Raw genomic sequence first — 18471 nt, 5'->3', positions numbered from 1 at the left:
GCTGCAGGTCGGCAGGTTGTGCCCGTGTGATTTCGTGTCCGCGCGGGGCGGGGTGGGTGTGAGGAGATGCAGCAGGGACACAGGCGCTTCCAGGCTCGGGACGGAAGAGCTGTCTCCTTTGGCATGGGGGCTAGTGTGTGCAGGTGTCCAAGTTGTATTAACCTTCTCCAGTCCAGACTTGACTTACCCTCCCTGAAACCCCAGTGTTAGGACTGTAGACCCTCGGGCAGGCGCGCAGGTGGCAGGCAGAAGTCAGGCCGACGGGAGGGCGGCTGGCTAGCCGGGCCGGGACAGGGCGGCTGGCTAGCCGGGGCCGGGACAGGGCGGCTGGCTAGCCGGGCCGGGACAGGGCAGCTGGCTAGCCGGGGCCGACGACAGGGCAGCTGGCTAGCCGGGCCGGGACAGGGCAGCTGGCTAGCCGGGGCCGACGACAGGGCAGCTGGCTAGCCGGGGCCGACGACAGGGCGGCTGGCTAGCCGGGGCCGACGACAGGGCGGCTGGCTAGCCGGGGCCGGGACAGGGCAGCTGGCTAGCCGGGGCCGACGACAGGGCGGCTGGCTAGCCGGGGGCCGACGACAGGGCGGCTGGCTAGCCGGGGGCCGACGACAGGGCAGCTGGCTAGCCGGGGGCCGACGACAGGGCGGCTGGCTAGCCGGGGCCGACGACAGGGCAGCTGGCTAGCCGGGGCCGGGACAGGGCAGCTGGCTAGCCGGGGCCGACGACAGGGCGGCTGGCTAGCCGGGCCGGGACAGGGCAGCTGGCTAGCCGGGCCGACGACAGGGCGGCTGGCTAGCCGGGGCCGGCTAGCCGGGGCCGACGACAGGGCGGCTGGCTAGCCGGGGCCTACGACAGGGCAGCTGGCTAGCCGGGCCGGGACAGCTGGTTAGCCAGGAAGATAGGAGGACAGCTGATAAGTTAAGCAGATAGGAGAGGTGGTTAGTCCACTTCAAATTTCAGCAGCTGTACCTACTATTTAAATGTTGCCTTTAAATTGCGAGTTAAAGCAGGGGTCTTTGGGGGAGCGTTAATGGCTTGGGTTTTTATTACTCCATAAAATTCCACTGTAAATGTACAATACCATGACTTTTGGTAAATTTACACAGGTATGCAACCACTCACCATATCCAGTTTTAAAACACTGCCATTCCCCGCAAGTTTCCTCCTGCCAGGGTGCAGTGTCTGCCCCCAGCCCTGCCCCAGGCAAGCCCCGGCTGCTCCCCGCCCCAGGCTGCTCCCCGCCCCGGGCTGCTCCCCGCCCCCGGGCTGCTCCCCGCCCCCGGGCTGCTCCCCGCCCCCGGGCTGCCCCCCGCCCCGGGCTGCCCCCCGCCCCGGCTGCTCCCCGCCCCCGGCTGCCCCCCGCCCCCGGGCTGCTCCCCGCCCCGGGCTGCTCCCCGCCCCCGGGCTGCTCCCCGCCCCGGGCTGCTCCCCGCCCCCGGGCTGCTCCCCGCCCCCGGCTGCTCCCCGCCCCCGGGCTGCTCCCCGCCCCCGGCTGCTCCCTGCCTGGCTTGCCTTTCCTTGAAATCCCGTGTGGGTGGAATCATGCGACGTGATTTTCCAGGCCCGGCTGCCTTCACCGGGCAGAATGCTGCTGTGGGTTGTCGGGGTGCCTCAGGGGTTCTCCCTCTGCACTGCGCAGTGGCGACCGAGGTTGGGGTGCCGCAGGCTGTTTACCTGCTCCCACGTGAGGAACAGCTTCGGATTCCACTTGGGGACCAGCAGGAACCGAGCTGCGTCCGCGTCCTCGGACGGGGTGTTTTCCCGGCTCCTGGAGTGTCTGGGCCGGCTCCTGAGACGTGCCGTGACGCCAGGCTCACAGAACGCGGGCTCACGGTCCCGCCGGCCGCCTCCACGCCTGCGGCTGGCCCGGGCCCCCCCTGGGCTGCTGGGGCTTCCTCGGGAGGCTCACGCTCGCCCTGCCCTGCCCTGCCCTGCCCTTCCTAGCGCGCAGCGGGGTCAGTGCAGAAGGGAAAATAAACTCATGCTGCTCGCCCCGTGACAAGTCTGTTGGCTACTCTGAGTACCTGTCTATTCTCTCTATATAGCTTCTTCAACATCTTTAGTTTATTTTTAAAAAGGACACAGGGCGAGGCGGCTGGGGCATTGCAGCCTCACGAGGCTGCGCTTTCCAAGTCTAGAGCGTGCTGGCTGTGATCGTGCTGCTTCTGTGTCCCTGTGCTAATACCCATCCCTGGCACCCAGCGTCCTGGACAGACATAAGCCTGGGCCGTTGGGTGTATTTTAGAAGTGTGCCAGGCGAGGGGAACACACGGCCCTGGTGTTCTGCATGCTGTAGAGCGGTGGCCTTCCGTAGCCTGTTTGTACAATAGCTTGGGCCACTGCCAGAACTTTATTGCAGTCAGATTTCAAGATGAAAAAAGGACTTGTATACAGAAAATAATGGAAGGGTGTTTAACCCTTTTATCTCTGAACATTGAATGAGAGAAATCTCCAGCTGCTGAACGTTCTCTATTTTTATGTTATTGGGCCAATGTTCTATGTAAATGATTAAGATGTAACCGAAAAAAAAAAGCTGTAAGTATGTAAAATGTATACTCACTGTGGGAAAAAAAAATCAAACATAAAAGGGAATTATTTAGTGACCCAGCCCACGGGTCAACTGAACTGGAACCTGAAGAAGGGAGTGAGAATGGGGGAGACAAGACAGGGTCCTGATCAAGTCTCGTTCATTGAGGGCCAATCAGGGGTATTTAGAGGCAGGAATGAAGGAAGTGGTACGTGCTGGCGTTAGCGCATGTGTCGGTAAAACATTGGGTAACTAGATTGCCGACTTCCCGCCACGCGCATGCGCAGATGGTTGTTTGGCAACGTCCGCGGAAAGACTTCCGCGCGCTTTAGGGAGTGCCCGGTCGGAGCCCACGGGAGCGGCGCGGGGACGGAGAAATAGACTTACCTGCGTTAGTAGCTAAGATGGCGTTCGTAACTAGATGGCCGATACGTACCAGTGCCAGAGGTAGCTTCCCACAGTTTAGATTAAAAGTGGAAACTGGTCCTTCACCTTGACCTTCTTCCCAGGACAGCCACCGTTGTCAACTCGAGGACCCACCACCTCTGCGGTCTTTTTCACACACATTTATAAACATATTTTTCAACATATATTCATGACTTTCTTCCCATACATAAATGGGATCATTTATTTGCTCTGTAGCTTGCTTTTTTTTTTTTTTGCTACACGATCTATCATAACTCTCTTTTGATGTCAGTATGTATAAGTCCAACTCAAGTCTTAAACCAGTGCTTATTAATCAAAGGCAAAGCTATACCATAGTTTAGCATGTGGATGGCTTGCAATTTTTGCTATTTCAAAAACTAGTGAACATTCTTGTACAAGTGTCTTTGTATCTCTTTACAGTAGTAACTCTAGATGACTTGGTCAAAGGGCAAAAGGATTTGAAAGGTTCTGCCATGTTGCCTTCCTACTCACTGCAGGTGTGAAAGTGCTAGTCATCCCCCATTCTCACCAACACCTGATACTAACACATACAATATGGGCAAATAATTCAAATTATACTGTCTCGATTTAAATTTTTTTCGTTAATTTTTTTTTTATTAGTGCAGATATAAGGTTTACAGAAACATCACCTTGTTTGTTTGGCTTTTTTTTCTGTTTTTTGAGGTACAGAGGTTGGGGATTGAACCCAGGATCTCGTATGTAGGAAGCTGGCGCTCAAACACTGAGCTACCCCAGATCCCCTGAGTTGGTTTTTTTTGTTTGTTTTGTTTTTGATTTTAGAAGGTACTGGAGATCGAACCCCAGACCTCATATGTGGGAAACAGGCACTCAACCACTTGATCTCTATCTGCTCCCAGATCACCTTGTTTAATTTGGATTATCTGATTATTATGAGTGACATTGAGCATCATTTCCAATATTTATGTGGCCATCTTGGTTTCTTCGGTGGATTGCCTGCTTTTACCTTTGTCCCATTTCCTATGGGACATGTATCACATAAACCATTTTCACGACTGGTTTACAGTACACATTTGATGAGAGAGGAAAAACATTATAATGTCAGAAGGGTCCATCTGGCCCTTGAGAACGCTCTGGAAAGTATTTTGGGAAAGAGAGTTCTGAATTCAGAACTAAAATGAACTGGGGCAGTGAGAAGATAGGGTGTTTCTTTCAGTGACCTGATCAAAGGGAATGGCCTCCGATATTCCAGAATTTTTGTACTGTGGAATATTAATATACCCCCTCTTCCCCACACGTTTCTTTCTCTAGTACGATGCTGTGCGAATAAACCAGCTCTACGAACAAGCCAGGTGGGCCATTCTCTTAGAAGAAATCGACTGCACGGAGGAAGAAATGTTGATCTTTGCAGCACTCCAGGTATGGGAATTCCAGGACCTTTTTTCTGGAAGGAAACAAAGGAGTTTGTTCTCCTTAGAGGTTTGGTTTTTTTTTCATTTTTGCAAAACTGAGGGGACAAATTTAAACTGAAAATGCTTTTCATAGTTCCCACAAGGACACAGCATGTAATATGTAAGGCATTCTTTTTGCATCTTTATCTCTTCTGACTAGAAGCACACTCACTGATAGGGAAAATAAGGTTGAACATAACTAACTGTGAGTCTTAGAATCAGGTTAAATCATTTTCTTTGCACACCATAGGAAACTTTCAGTCCTGGTGGCGGTGTGTTATTACTGGAGTATTGTCTTCCAGGAGGAAGAAGTGGCTACTGGATTCATTTGTTTTTTAACCTTTCTACACCCTCTGTCTCATTTTAGTATCACATTAGCAAACTGTCCTTGTCCGCTGAAATCCAGGATTTTGCCAGCGAGTCTGAGCTTGACGAAGTTGACGCAGCCCTGTCTAATTTGGAAGCTACCCTAGAAGGCAGAAGGACAGACAACATCTTGGTATGAATTTTTCTGATGACTCCAAAGTTGATTTTGTACTGATTGATTGAAAAACATAGATTAACTTTTTTTTCTGCCTTAGAAATGAGAGTATGTTTAGTCTGATTTTTTTAAAAACAGAAAATGTTCTTTTCATCTGCCCCAAGCTTAAACCCAGCGAGACTTGACAAGCATGTCTTGGTTAGCTCGGAGAGACTAGATGTTTTGTCCTGGTAATGGCAGTACTTTCGTATCTCTTCTTAGGGATAAGCCGATGTGGTATGAGGGCCCCACTTCACTTAGTTGAACATGGAATTGATCCCTCAAGTCTGGAAAGAATTGCCCTGTCGATTGCATAAGGCAGCACACACACAAAATGCTTGACAGACACAAAGCCTTATTCTCTGTTTACCTATTCCATATTTCAACTGGGCAAGGTAAACAGAAGTGAGGGCCTTTCTTTGAGCCATTGTAAAAAGTTCCTGAACCCTTTTGTCTACAGGAAATAAGCAAATACTCTCCAGTAAAACCTAAAGAACTAAAACTGTCCCTTGCTCCTTAGCCAGTGAACGTGACTGAATATTAGCTTCATCATCAGAGAGCAACTCCTGTGTGAGACATTCCTCGGATGCTACCCTATTGTCTAACCCCTTCAGTCCTGGGGGTATTAGTGCAATCACACTGAATCAGAGAGGTGGGTTGTAATTGGATCTAAATAGTAATAATAAATATGAGTCACTATATTCTTATGCACTGAATGTGTGTTTCCTTCTTAAGCACCTTAAAATAGGAAATCAGAGTGAGGCAAAAGCAAATACCTATTATAAACCACATGTCAAGATTCTGTGGAAATCCAGAGCCCTGTCTTACATTTATAGCAGACACGGTTCCCGTGAGCCGGGAGCTCCCTTTTGTCTGCTTCCTCCACTGAACAGCCATAACAGGATAATAACACTTCGTAGAAAAATGGAAATTGCCCTCCTCACGCCCTGAATATTTTTATGGGATGTGAAACAACAGGCTTTTCAGTTTGAAAGTAAGTACCACCTGAAGCTGCCAAGTGAACTTTGCACCTGGTTCCTTTTGAGAGTTTAATTAGTAAAAATTGTCAAATGTCTACTTAACAAAAATAGTGGTTTCTAGCACAAATTTTAACATGAATCTTATACACAGGGAATGGTCCGTTTTCTTAGCTTTTTTTATTTCTGTACTCAAGGACACAAACAGAAAAATAAAACAAAACATGATTGTCCAGCTTAACAAATTAATATTAAATGACCGAATTAAGAAGCAGAACTTTCCACCCACTCCAGCAGCCGTTCCCGTGCCCCATCCCACTCCCAAGCACCCCTCGCCCGCCTTGAGGGAACTCCTTGAAACGTGATTAATACAACGGAGGAAGTGAATTTTCATTTTAATTTAAGATAATTCAGGTCTAAACCGCCCAGGGGGCCAGTGGCTCCCTCCCGTGCTGGACGCGCAGGGGCCGACGCTGGGCGCCATCTGCAAAGCGGGACTTAAGGCTGTTATCTGTTCTTCCCTAGGAGGATATCACGGACATTCCTCGACTGGCAGATTATCTGAAATTGTTTAGGTAAGTAACCCTAAAGGGGGGAAGGTTGCTCAGGACGAGCCCTGCAGGTAAAGCGTCAGTTTAGTGGCACATCCAGGAGGTAGGGTCAAAAGATCGAGTGCAGCCTGGGGCATCGCAGGTCGGGTCGGTTCCTGGTTCCACAGCCCCTCTGGCTGGTGACCTTGGGCCACACCCTTCCATCTCTAAGCCTCAGTTTCCTGACCTATAAAATGGGGCTATGCCTCCTCTAGTGTGCTTGAGAGAATTCAATAAAATGACGGGTACGAGCTCGTAGCCCAGCACCCGGCTCAGAGCACACGCCGGGTAGACAGTAGGTTAAGGAAGGCTGGCATCGTGATAACGAGCACTTATTCCTTAGACAGCAGCCTATCCTGAGGTCGGTTTTGGGGCTCCGGACTCTGGCCATTTGAAGGCTCTTTCATGGTTGAGAAATCCGTCGTCTCCAGAGCTTTGGCCTTGGACTCAATTATTGTAGTTTATCCAGCTTTGCCGGCAAGTGTTCCGATAAACTCCCCAGTCATCGTCCATTGACCTGAAACTGTTCACACGGCAGAGAAGTTTCTTCCGTGGCAGGAAAGGGTCTTTGTGGTGCGCCCAGGTGCGTTCGGGTGAAAGCGAAAGGCCCTTTGAAGTGCTGTCGGTTACTTATGTCACTTTATGGTTTGTTGACTTTTCTGAACAAACCCGCACTTCACTCGGGGCAGTGGACTTCAGAGGAAACCAGGGTTACCTTTGATAACACACGCGGCGAAGAAAGACTTGGAAAGAATGAACAGTGAATCAGATAGAATGAGAAACCGGCATCCGAAGGTCGCAGTACTTGTCACTGGGTTTTGTAACGTGATCCTGAGGTGTGCTCCCCAACAAAGGGGCCATTGTGTCGGTTTGCCAGGCTGCTGTGACAAATACCATACCGTGGGCTGGCTGAAACACAGGAATTGATGGCCTCATAATTTTGAGGCTAGAAAAACAAAATCGAGGCACTGCAGGGCCGCACTTTCTCCCTGAAGACCGTTCTGGAGCTGGTTTGCCCCGGCCCGGGGCTCCTCGTCCGTGTCCCTGCCCCCCTCAGCTCCGGGGTCTCTTTCTAAGGCCTCCAGCTACCCAGGGTAAGGCCCGCCCTGGCTCACGTCTTCCAAAGGGACCATTTGCAAAGGCACTCAGCCTCAGGGGCGCCGACAAGATTGAGAACATGTATTTGTTGAGCTACAGAACCCAACCTGCCACAGTCACTAATCTAACCTCCGTGGTGTGTTTGCATATTGTTCAGAGCAGGGTCAGAACCGCTGGAACCCACAAATGCATCTTTCCAAAGTATTGATCATTGTTCTACAGAGAAATTGGGTTGTCCTATTCTGTGTAGAGCAAATGCGGGTGTTTTTTAAACCAAATGAGGACTCTCCCCTTCCTGCAGATGTTCCCAGTGAAGCAAAGATAAAGTTAGTCCCTAAATCCACCTCACCCATGCCACCCTGAACACAGGACGTGGGTGTGGCTCACACTCAAACTGAGCAAGTTGTTCTTGTAACTGGCCGGTGGACACTTCCTCCACCATAAGACGTATATCATGGGAGGGAGGGAGGGAGGGAGAGGGAGGTGGGCCGCACTATTCAAAGTCAGCGTGTGGGCGGCAGACTTGGCCCAGTGGATAGGGCGTCCATCTACCACATGGGAGGTCCGCAGTTCAAACCCCGGGCCTCCTTGACCCGTGTGGAGCTGGCCCATGCGCAGTGCTGATGTGCACATGGAGTGCTGTGCCACACGGGTGTCCCCCATGTAGGGGAGCCCCACACGCAAGGAGTGCGCCCCATAAGGAGAGCCGCCCAGCGCGAAAGTGCAGCCTGCCCAGGAATGGCACCGCCCACACAGAGAGCTGACACAAGATGACACAACAAAAACAAACACAGATTCCCGTGCCGCTGACAACAACAGAAGCAGACAAAGAAGAAGATGCAGCAAATAGACACAGAGAACCGACAACCAGGGTGTGTGGGGGCGGGGAGGGCAGAGAAATAAATAAATCTTTAAAAAAAAAAAAAAACAAAGTCAGCATGTGACCTTCCATCGCCCTTCATTTCTCCAGGCCTCCTATGTCAGTGTACGAGTGTTGAACTAGACCTTCGATTTTCTTTTCCTTTTTTCTTTAATAATGAGACACTTTATCTAAACAAAATCTCCTATTGAACCAACTATATCAAATAGTGGGCTTCAGTTTGCAGTAACATGGGTGTGATCTAATTCAAACCGCAATCTTATGATAAATCCATAGAAATGCTGGCTGAAATAACTCTAAACCAATTGTAAATACAAAATGGAGCTTGAAGTGAGGCTGGAAAGCCCAGTTTGCAGCAAATAAAAAGAGAACCGGTGAAGCCTCAGCAGTCCAGAGGCTTTGAAGGCAGGGACCTAGGACCTAATGGCCTGGGACTGGGATTTCAATTCTCAGGGAGGGATAAGAGATGAAATTTTGGACCTAGTAAAGCAGCAAGTCAGAATGGAAGCCCCTGCCTAAAGATGGAGCCTTGCGAGGGCTCGTTCTCTGTGTAGCAGAGTAGAAAACCTCCCTGTATTAGCCAAAGGGGTGCTGATGAAAGTACCAGAAATCTGTTGGCTTTTATAAAGGGTATTTATTTGGGGTAAAAGCCTACAGTTACAAGACCCTAAAGAGTCCAGCTCAAGGTTGCTTTCTGACCAAAGTCAGCTGCCACGAGGTGAAGCAAGATGGCAGATGGGCTCTGCCTGGTCTCTCCTTCCTCGTCCTCTTCAGGATCCTTGGGCCCAGCTTGTTCCAATGTCAGCTGGAGGCCGGAAGGCTCATTTCTTCCCAGGCCTACTCAGCTGCTCAGGGCTCTGGTCTCTTCAGCTGCAAAGGATTAGGTGAAAGGCTCAGCTCTCCCCCGGGCTTGAGCTATTTAAGCCTTCTCCTCTCTGTCACATGACCAAGTTCTCTCCTCTTCTGTGTTATGACTCAGTTATCTCTGCTGGTATTTTTGGAGCTTTCTATTTTCTCATGTGTCTTCTTCTGTGTTTCTTCTTGAGTGAACGTCCATTTATATAGCCCACCAAAGGGGGAGAGCACTTAACGTGAGTTACACCTAGTGACACTGTCAGATTAAAGCCCTAATCTTGACATAATTTAATCAAAGCCATCTCAGCTGAATTTAATACAATCAAAGGGTATCATGCCCAGAAGAACAGACCAGTTTACAAACATAATCAATACCTTTTTTTGGAATTTATAAATAATATCAAACTGCTACACTCCCCAGCAGCCAAAGGAAACAGTAAGGAACCTCATCCTTGCATGGGGAGAAGTAACGATTCCCTTGAGATAACGAGTCATGGCCTGTGCCATGACTCTGATGAATTTAGATCTAAATTTAAATGTCTTATAATGATATGAGAATCTCAAATTGAAAAGAAAAGTAGAAACTGGTCCAGAACCACAAAAACCCATGAAGTCCTATGGGGAGCAGATGTAGCTCAGTGATTGAGTGCCCACTTCCCATGTACAAGGTCCTGGGTTCAATTCCCAGTACATCCTTAAAAAAAAAAAAAGCTATGAAGTTCTAGTTAATGTCATTGCAAAAACACTCAGAGGGAGACATCCACAACCAGTGTGCATGGGCTCCCTGCAGAAAACAAAAGCTCCCTACAAAAGTGAGCTCCCAGTAAAACTAACCATATGGAAGAGACAACAGACCCAACAAACAAGAGGATTAGTAGTCTCAATAAGTAGGTAATAGGATAACCTAAAGAAACTATAAAATGAGTATGCTTAAAATCATTAAGTAGATTTAAAAGTAGAAATTATAATAAAAGAGAACAGACAACCCTGAAAAAGAACCAAATAGGAATTCTGAAAGTGAAATACAGTCATAGAAATTGAAAATTCAACAGGCACATTAAACATTAGGTTAAAAGACACAGTTGAAGAGGGACCTCTGAAAGGTAGAAATGGAAAATCCATAGAGTTAGAATGGGAGGTCCGACAGGCATCAATTAGCAGTTCCAGAGGGAAGAATGCAAGGGAGGCAGTCTCAAAAGAGAATGCCTGGGAATATTCCATAATTTTTTAAGTCAAAAATCCTCAAATTTAGGGATCACAAATCCCAGGCAAAATAAATCAACACAAATTAACATCCTGATAAAGCCAACCGTTGACAAAAACAAAATCAGAGAGAAAAGACAGATTCCCTACAGAGGAGCAGCAATTAGATTAACAACAGATTTCTCACCAGGCACAAATAAAGGCTGGAAGATATTTTCAAAGGGTGAAGAGAAGATAATGGTCAATCTAGAAGTTAATGCCCAACCACACTATCTTACAAGTTTCTACTTTTTGCAAACCATTAAAAGATGAAGCAGACAAGATACACGCCTACTAGTAAATAACATATTTAGTAAAAACAATGATTTATGCAAAAACTGTCAGGTATGACCACTTTGGAATAAATAAGAGGACTCCACAAGGTTATAGAGGAGAGGCATTTATTTGGGTTATTATAGAATCATGGCAGATCGTGTTTCGCTCCCAAGGCTTGCTTGCCTTTGGCACCACTGACCCCCCTAACCCAAGTACAAAAGTCTGTGACCCTCACTGTTAAATAGCTTCCCCAAAAATATTTTGGGGAATCTGCAAAGAATTCCTGTAGATTTTAGTGATTTCCATTGCACACTGAGAACTCTCTGGTCGTTTCTTTTAAGGATCAAGAAGAAACTACAGAGAAGTTGCTCACTCTTATGTAAGATAACTTGAAACTTGTCCCATCCATAAAGATAGCTTTCTCAGAGCCAGGAAGCATTCTGGAATTTCGGTGTCACCAGATCTGTTTGTGTGTCTCTCACGCATAGTAAGGATGCACTGAGCACTTAAGATTAGCTCAGCGCTCTGCCGAGCCAGCCCTTTACGTAGAAGTCTTGTTCCGTCCTGCCAGGTCGTGAGTTAGACTGTTGCCATCCCCATCACAATGAATGTGCCCGGACAGATGAAGCGTCTTTCCCAGAGTCACACATGTGGTTCAGGAGTAGATCAGGTGTGTGCTCAAGTGTATTAGCACCTCCATCAAGTGTCAGAACCTCATTTCTACTGTTTAGGAGCGAGTGAGCAATCTGAGAATTGTTTTTTGCTTTTTTTTTAAGATTTATTTTTATTTCTCTTCCCCTCCCCCCTCCAGTTGTCTGCTCTCTGTGTCCATTCCCTGTGTGATCTTCTGTGTCCACTTCTATTCTTATCAGCAGCACCCTCAATCTGCATCTTGTTTTGTTGTGTCATCTTGCTGTGTCAGCTCTCCGTGTGTGTGGCGCCACTCCTGGGCAGGCTGCGCCTTTTTCGCGCTGGGCAGCTCTTTTTAAAAGTACAGCATTTGCTGTTTGGAAGGAGCTCTAGAGCACCTCGATCTGTGTGGCATTTGCAGAGTGGTGGGCATGGCGATCGTTTACCTTCTCGCTGTGCTCTCACTTTCAGGCCAAAGAAACTAGTATTAAAGGCGTTCAAACAGTATTGGTTCGTCTTCAAGGACACGTCTATAGCCTACTTCAAAAATAAGGAGCTGGAGCAAGGAGAACCAATAGAAAAACTCAACCTGAGAGGTAAGGGAGGTCCTGTCCTCTTCCTTCTCTGCTCGTCACGCCCAGCAAGAGACCAGAGGTGACAGCCCTACAAAACCAGCAAGGTTCAATTCCAGAGGACCCTCCCCGTGTCACTGTGTTCCAAACGCAGCCTGCCTGCAGCTCCCCTTCCCTGCAGAACGGGGGCCTCGACCGCAGCGTGGTCGGTGGGACCCGCACATGGTGTCCCTTCTTTCCCAGTGTCCCGGCGTCCACAGAACAGTGACCACTGGTGTCCCTAAGTGTCAGCGGTGAGGCCTGGTAGGATCCTGAAGAGCTTTCTTCACCCAGGAATAGCGATGGTCATTTCAGTGTCACTTCAGTGCCTCTTGTAATTTCTGAAAGTGACTGTGATTGTACTGGTAACTCTGTTAGTCGAAGCACTTAATTCACCAGTACATTCAACTCCTGTATCCTGGTGGCAATCAGAGAATGCCCTCTACTTTGGTTTGTTTTGAAATTCTTGTGCATAACTGTTCTTTTGAGATTGGATAGATCATTTCGATCTAAAATATTGAATTCTATAGAGGATGCTATATTCAAGAAAATAACTTTTTCTTTATCCATATTTTTTTTTTTAAAGATTTATTTATTTATTTAATTTCCCCCCCTCCCCTGGTTGTCTGTTCTTGGTGTCTATTTGCTGCGTCTTGTTTCTTTGTCCGCTTCTGTTGTCGTCAGCGGCAGGGAAGTGTGGACAGCGCCATTCCTGGGCAGGCTGCTCTTTCTTTTCACGCTGGGCGGCTTTCCTCACGGGCGCACTCCTTGCGCGTGGGACTCCCCCACGCGGGGACTTAACTGCTGATAAATCTTATTATAAGATAATCTCATCTAGTTGTCCTTTAACTGATGTTATCAACTTGCTTCTACATTTTTCTGAAGAAAACCAAACAGGAGGGGCTTATGTTCCAAGTCCTTATTTTAGATGCACACCTGGTATTTACGTAACCGATTCCTCAGCACTCAGTTTTGTCCCTGCCTTCCATCATTCAGGCTGTGAAGTTATGCCGGACGTAAATGTAGCAGGAAGAAAATTTGGAATCAAGTTGCTAATCCCTGTTGCTGACGGTATGAATGAAGTGTATCTGAAATGTGACCATGTAAGTAAAACCCCAAAAGTGTTGTCACTTCACATTTATTAAGGATAAAGCACACAAGATATTTTCTCAAATCAGGGCACTGTTGTATCAGTCTGCTATTGTTTCATAACAAACAACTACAAAGTCTACCTGATCTGCAAATGGGCTGGGGGTTAGGTGATTCACACTGATGGCAGCCAGGCTGACTAGTGTCAAAGCCGCAGGGATGGCTCGCCTTGCCTTTGCTTCAGGTTCAACTCAGGCCTGCGCTGGGCACACTTATCCTGGCTGCAGGCTGCCTGGGGGAATCTCTTCCTCGTAGTGATGGCAGAAGCGCAAAAGGCAACTGGAACATGAGCCTCCTAAGGCTTAGTCTTGAAATGGGCACCCTGCCTCTTCCACCCACATTCCATTAACCGAGGCAAGTCCGTGGCTGAGCCCGTGGTCAAGAGACGGAGTTATACTCTGGCTCTGACGCGAGGGATGGTAAAGTGGCACGGCAAAGGGCGTGGGTGCAGGGGTGTGAGGGTCCATCGTTTCTTCTGCTGATTTGAAGAATTCCCCTCTCCCGCTGCATCGATGCAGCTCCTGAGGCACTCGTCGTTGCTCCGCAGGGTAAAAAATGACACAGATATCAAAGAACAGTGGGCGCGTCACTGACTGGCACGGGCCTCGTCAGTGGCCCTGTGCCTACCAGGATATTGGACTCTGCCCTGAGGCTGGCCAGGGTGGGACCACCTCAGGAAATCAGTGAGTGGTTTTTCATCACCTCCATCACAGAGATCAAACTTGATGTGAAAATGGAAATACATGTCAAGGAAGTTGAGTTTTCACCCGTCTGCCCTCCTTGGTGCTTTGTTCACCCTGAAAGGCAAAGGTCCCTGCCCTGAATTGGTCCAAGCTGGCGTTCTTGTCCTCGAGCCCCTCAGCTTCTAGACAGTCAACAAGGGACTGCAGAGCTGTTGTGGGTGGTCAGTTGGGTGGTTGGCCCTCAGAGTGCACGCTGCTTCACCCCCGTCCTTGCTTGGAAGGCAACAGCTCTGTGGTCAGAGCCCGAGTCCCGCTCTGTGCCCAGCGCATGGCCGCGCACTTGAACTTGCTTCTCCACCTCTGGCGTTCGCTGCAGGAGAAGCAGTACGCCCAGTGGATGGCCGCCTGCGCCCTGGCCTCCAAGGGCAAGACCATGGCGGACTGCTCCTACCATCCGGAGGTCCAGAACATCCGCTCCTTCCTGAGGATGAAAGACCGCAACTCCGCACCGCAGGCGGCTCCCGGGCCTGAGAGCATGGACGTGAACCCGGAATGTTTTGTGTCGCCTCGGTGTGCCAAAAAACACAAATCTAAACAGGTACTGCTGACCGGGCCGGGGCAGTTGTTTGTAGCCAGTGCGGCATGTTCTGAATTAAAGGGAGGAATCCCGTCTGATTAAGGGCATCATCATGAGGAATCCACGGGTGGGGAAATTTGAAGATGGACTAGCCATTAGATGATATTAAAAAACAATTTGGCGGAGCAGATGTGGCTCAAGTGATTGAGTGCCTGCTTCCCACGTGTGAGGTCCTGGGTTCAATCTCTGGTACCTCCTAAAAACAAACTGACAAATGAAAAAACCAACTCTCCTTAGGGAGTAGAGGAGCTCCGTGGTTGAGCGCCTGCTTCCATGTAGGAGGTCCTGGGCACAATCCCCGGTACCTCCTTAAGAAACAAAGAAATGAAATCATATATTGCCAACTGAACATGGTGAGATTCCCAAATGGAATTCAATTAAGAATAAAATGGTTTAATCTCCACAAATTAAAAGTTTAAATTATGCTTTCTTAAGAGTAGGTTCAAAATAGATTCATTATCCGTGGACAGCTTCAGAGAAAGGAATCCCAGAACTTTCACCAGCATGGACCTTAGAAGCTCACGTGCTGGCCGATGTTATTCCTGCTTCTCAGTGATGGTCATGTCTTGTAGAAAAGGGGAGGGAAAGAGACAGAGAGAGAGAGGGAATGAGTGGTCTTTGAAGAGCCGCATTCCGGCCTTGCCTTTATTCTTCTCGGGGGGCTCTGGAGTGCCTGGGATGGTGGCAGAGCATCAGTGCCTGCCGGCGAGCGTTGCATGTCTCCTCCTCCTCCTGTCCAGCTGGCAGCCCGCATCCTGGAAGCACATCAGAACGTGGCGCAGATGCCCCTGGTCGAAGCCAAGCTGCGGTTCATCCAGGCGTGGCAGTCTCTACCTGAATTCGGGCTCACCTACTACCTGGTCAGGTGATTCCACCGTTCCCTGCCTCTCCTGCTTTCCCTTCAATTTTTTTTCCCCAGAGATTTTTTAATTCATTTTTTATTTATTTCTCCCACCCCACCCCACCCCTTTCCCCCCACTGTCTGCTCTGCGTATCCACTCGCTGTGTGTTCTTCTGTGTCTGCTTGTTTTCTCATTAGGCAGCTCTGGGAACCGATCCTGGGACCTTCCAGAGTGGGAGAGGGGTGATTCCTCTCTTGTGCCACCTCAGCTCCCTTTTCTGCTATGTGTTCTCATTTTTTCTCTGTGTCTCTTGTTGCATCATCTTGCTGCACCAGCTCTCTGTGCCAGTCAGCACTCCCGCTTGGGGCGACTTCCCCGCGCTGGGTGGCATTCCCCACACAGGGCGACTCTCCCGCGCAGAGCCGCGTCCCGCACAGGCCAGCACTCCACGTGGGCCAGCTTGCCCTCACCAGGAGGCCCTGGACCTCCTGTATGGTAGACAGGAGCCCAATTGGTCAAGCCACATCCGTTTCCCTCCCTTTGATTTTAAGTGACTTCCCAGGAGCCCAGTCTTCAAGAACATGGAAGACTTTGCATTTTAGAATACTGCCCTTTCGCAAGCAGCTGAAACACTTTTGGCTGCCCAGAGCAGTCTTCCGTGCCTTCATTTCATAGCACCAGCTCCCCTGAAACCTGGCTAAATGTGAAGAGAATTTTAAACTTTCCAAAGTTTGGCTTCTTTTAGGGTAGCTTCATTTGCAAAGCCAGAGGAAGGCCGTCCCGTGTGGATTTTAGGCACTCTGGCTTCCTGTCATCTCAGGGTCCCCTGTCGGGTTACATCTGGTGTCTCGTGCTGTGGCTCTGGGGAACTTGTCGGGCTCCAGACAGAGGCCTCAGCAGGGCCTGCGTCTCTCCCCTGCGCCCTGTTCCCGCGGAGCTCAGGTTCCCGGGGCCTGAAGACCTTGCTGGCCCGTCCACTGCCCTCCCTTTTCACAGACTGAGAACACTGAGATGAGCAAAAGAGAACACGCGTCCAGATTCCTGCTAGCCAGGGTCACAGGCCCGTGTCCCGTGGTGACCCCCGCCCTGGTGGCTCATTCCCACTCTATAAATGAACGGTTCCCCAAGGGGTCCCCAAGCACGCACGCGAGTGAGTCAGATGATCATTTCTCCCTTCAGTAAGGAAGGTGGATGTCGAAGGAAAAGCTTTGCTTGCTCCAGAAATAAGGCAAGTACTCTCCCCCACTTTGTCCTTTTTTCAGTGCAACGGAAGATTGGTTTGTGTTTTAAAGAGCTGACTTTTAGGAAAATACGGTGTTTGCTTCCATCTCTCCAAAGACATGGCATCTACCACCCCTTCTAGCACGGGAGTCTATTCAGACTTCTCTGTTCACTGAAAAAAAATCTCATATAACATCTGTGCCCAGTGCTTGTCCCAAACCAGCAACTCCTGGTTTCGTTTATCCCAGCAAAACAGCCAAGGGGGCGGGACAGAGCCCTGGACCCTTGCCCATGCGCATGCTCACAAGTGACAGCTCTGGGATCAGCCTGGACTGGAAGGACCATGGGCTCCTGAGCCAACCAGACCCAGCTTCCGCCGGCGGCTGACATCGACCAGCTCTCTGACCTTGGGTGTTTTAACTAACCTCGTGTCCCCCTCCTGGCGCTGTCCCCTTTCTCTGCCCTTCTTCACTGCCAAGCTCCTTGAACCCACTGTCTCCAGTTCCTTTCTTTCTTGAACCCACTACAAGCAGGTGTCTCCCACCGTCACTGCTCCAAAACCGCTCTCATCAAGGCCGCCCGCAGCCTCCGCACTGCTGAAGCCGGCGGCCAGTCCCCAGGCCTTGTTGCAGCTGCCCCCCCCCAGCAGTATCTGACACAGTGGGTGCCCCCCTCCTTGACACATTTGCTTCACTTGGCTTCCAGGAGGCCCCTGGTTCTCCTCCTCCCCCACGGGCCAGCTCTTCTGTCCTCCTTTGCTGGTTCCTTCTCACCTTCCCACCTCATTCATCCTGGAGGACACAGGCCCCAGGCCTTAAATTGCTCCTTTTCTCAATCTGTGCTCACCCTTTTGGGGCTCAGCCACTCTTCTGGCTTAATTGTATCTGCTGGTTACTCTGAAACGTGTATCTTTCGGAGCCCAGAACTCTCTCCTGACCGGCAGGCTCATAAATCCAACTGCCTACTTAATATCTCCCTTGGATGTGCACCGGACTTACCTTCTCAGCCTGCCCAAGCTCCCCACCTTTCGCCCTCCACTGCTCCGCCTGCATCCTTCCCCGCCTCAGTAAATGGCAGCAGCCTCTTCTAGATTCTCCTGCCAGATCCCGTGAAGCCATCCTGACTCCTTGCTTTCTCTTACGCCCTACATCCTACCCATCAGCGAATCCTACTGACTCCACCTTTGGAGTTTACGTAGAACCTGACAGCTTCTCACTGCCTCCTCCACGGCCAGGGGCCAGCTGTCCATCATCTCCCACCTGGATCCTGGCTTCTTCCTACTTGATCTCCCTGCTCCACCCTCACCTCTCCAGACTTTCAACTTAGCAGCCAGAGTGGTCCTTTTAAAGCCTAAGTCAGATCTTATTCCCTACTCGAGGCCCGCGGAAGGCCTTCAGCCTACCCAGAGTAAAAGCCAAATCCTCGCCATGGCCGGCAGGACCTCCGCCCTCCACGCGCATGTTCTCCTGCTCGTTGACTGTGCCCAGCCACGCTGATCTTGCAGGTTCTTTAACATGCAGGAACGTGCTCTGGCTATTGCACTCGGTCCCTCTGTCGAGGATCCTCTTTCCACAGATATCCCTGTGGCTCATTCCTCAACGCCATCAGGTATTTGGCCAAATGTTACCCTCTCACTGAGAACTTCCTGTTGAAACCTGCAACAGTTTCATTGCCAGTATTCCCTTTCCTCCTCTGCTTTGTTTTTCTTCCTGATCTTATCTCACACGTATATATTTCACTTATCTGTGCCCCTCTGCCTCTGAGAATATACACCCCACTAAGAAATTCTGTTTACTTCGCTGCTATATCCTTAGTGTCTAGAAGAGGTCCTTAGCATATAGTTGGTGCTAAGTTTGAATGAGTCTATTTGACCTCTTATT

At 49.7% G+C, this 18471-nt stretch overlaps 1 protein-coding gene across 2 annotated transcripts in view; it reads left to right on the top strand.

Annotated features, from left to right (window-relative positions):
* Positions 1-18471, top strand: part of FERMT1 (FERM domain containing kindlin 1) — an 85630-nt gene that overhangs the window by 45942 nt on the left and 21217 nt on the right. For both annotated transcript variants that reach the window (XM_071211541.1, XM_058287539.2), the window contains exons 7-13: positions 4241-4348; positions 4748-4879; positions 6403-6452; positions 11920-12044; positions 13056-13162; positions 14268-14489; positions 15269-15393. In XM_071211541.1, the coding sequence (XP_071067642.1) occupies positions 4241-4348; positions 4748-4879; positions 6403-6452; positions 11920-12044; positions 13056-13162; positions 14268-14489; positions 15269-15393 (869 nt within the window). The remainder of the gene's footprint in view (positions 1-4240; positions 4349-4747; positions 4880-6402; positions 6453-11919; positions 12045-13055; positions 13163-14267; positions 14490-15268; positions 15394-18471) is intronic.

The sequence above is a fragment of the Dasypus novemcinctus genome, chromosome 24 (assembly GCF_030445035.2).
Source record: "Dasypus novemcinctus isolate mDasNov1 chromosome 24, mDasNov1.1.hap2, whole genome shotgun sequence".
Taxonomy (NCBI): Eukaryota; Metazoa; Chordata; class Mammalia; order Cingulata; family Dasypodidae; genus Dasypus; species Dasypus novemcinctus.
Note: the sequence above shows the minus strand (reverse complement) of the source record. Positions and strands in the feature narration are given on the sequence as shown.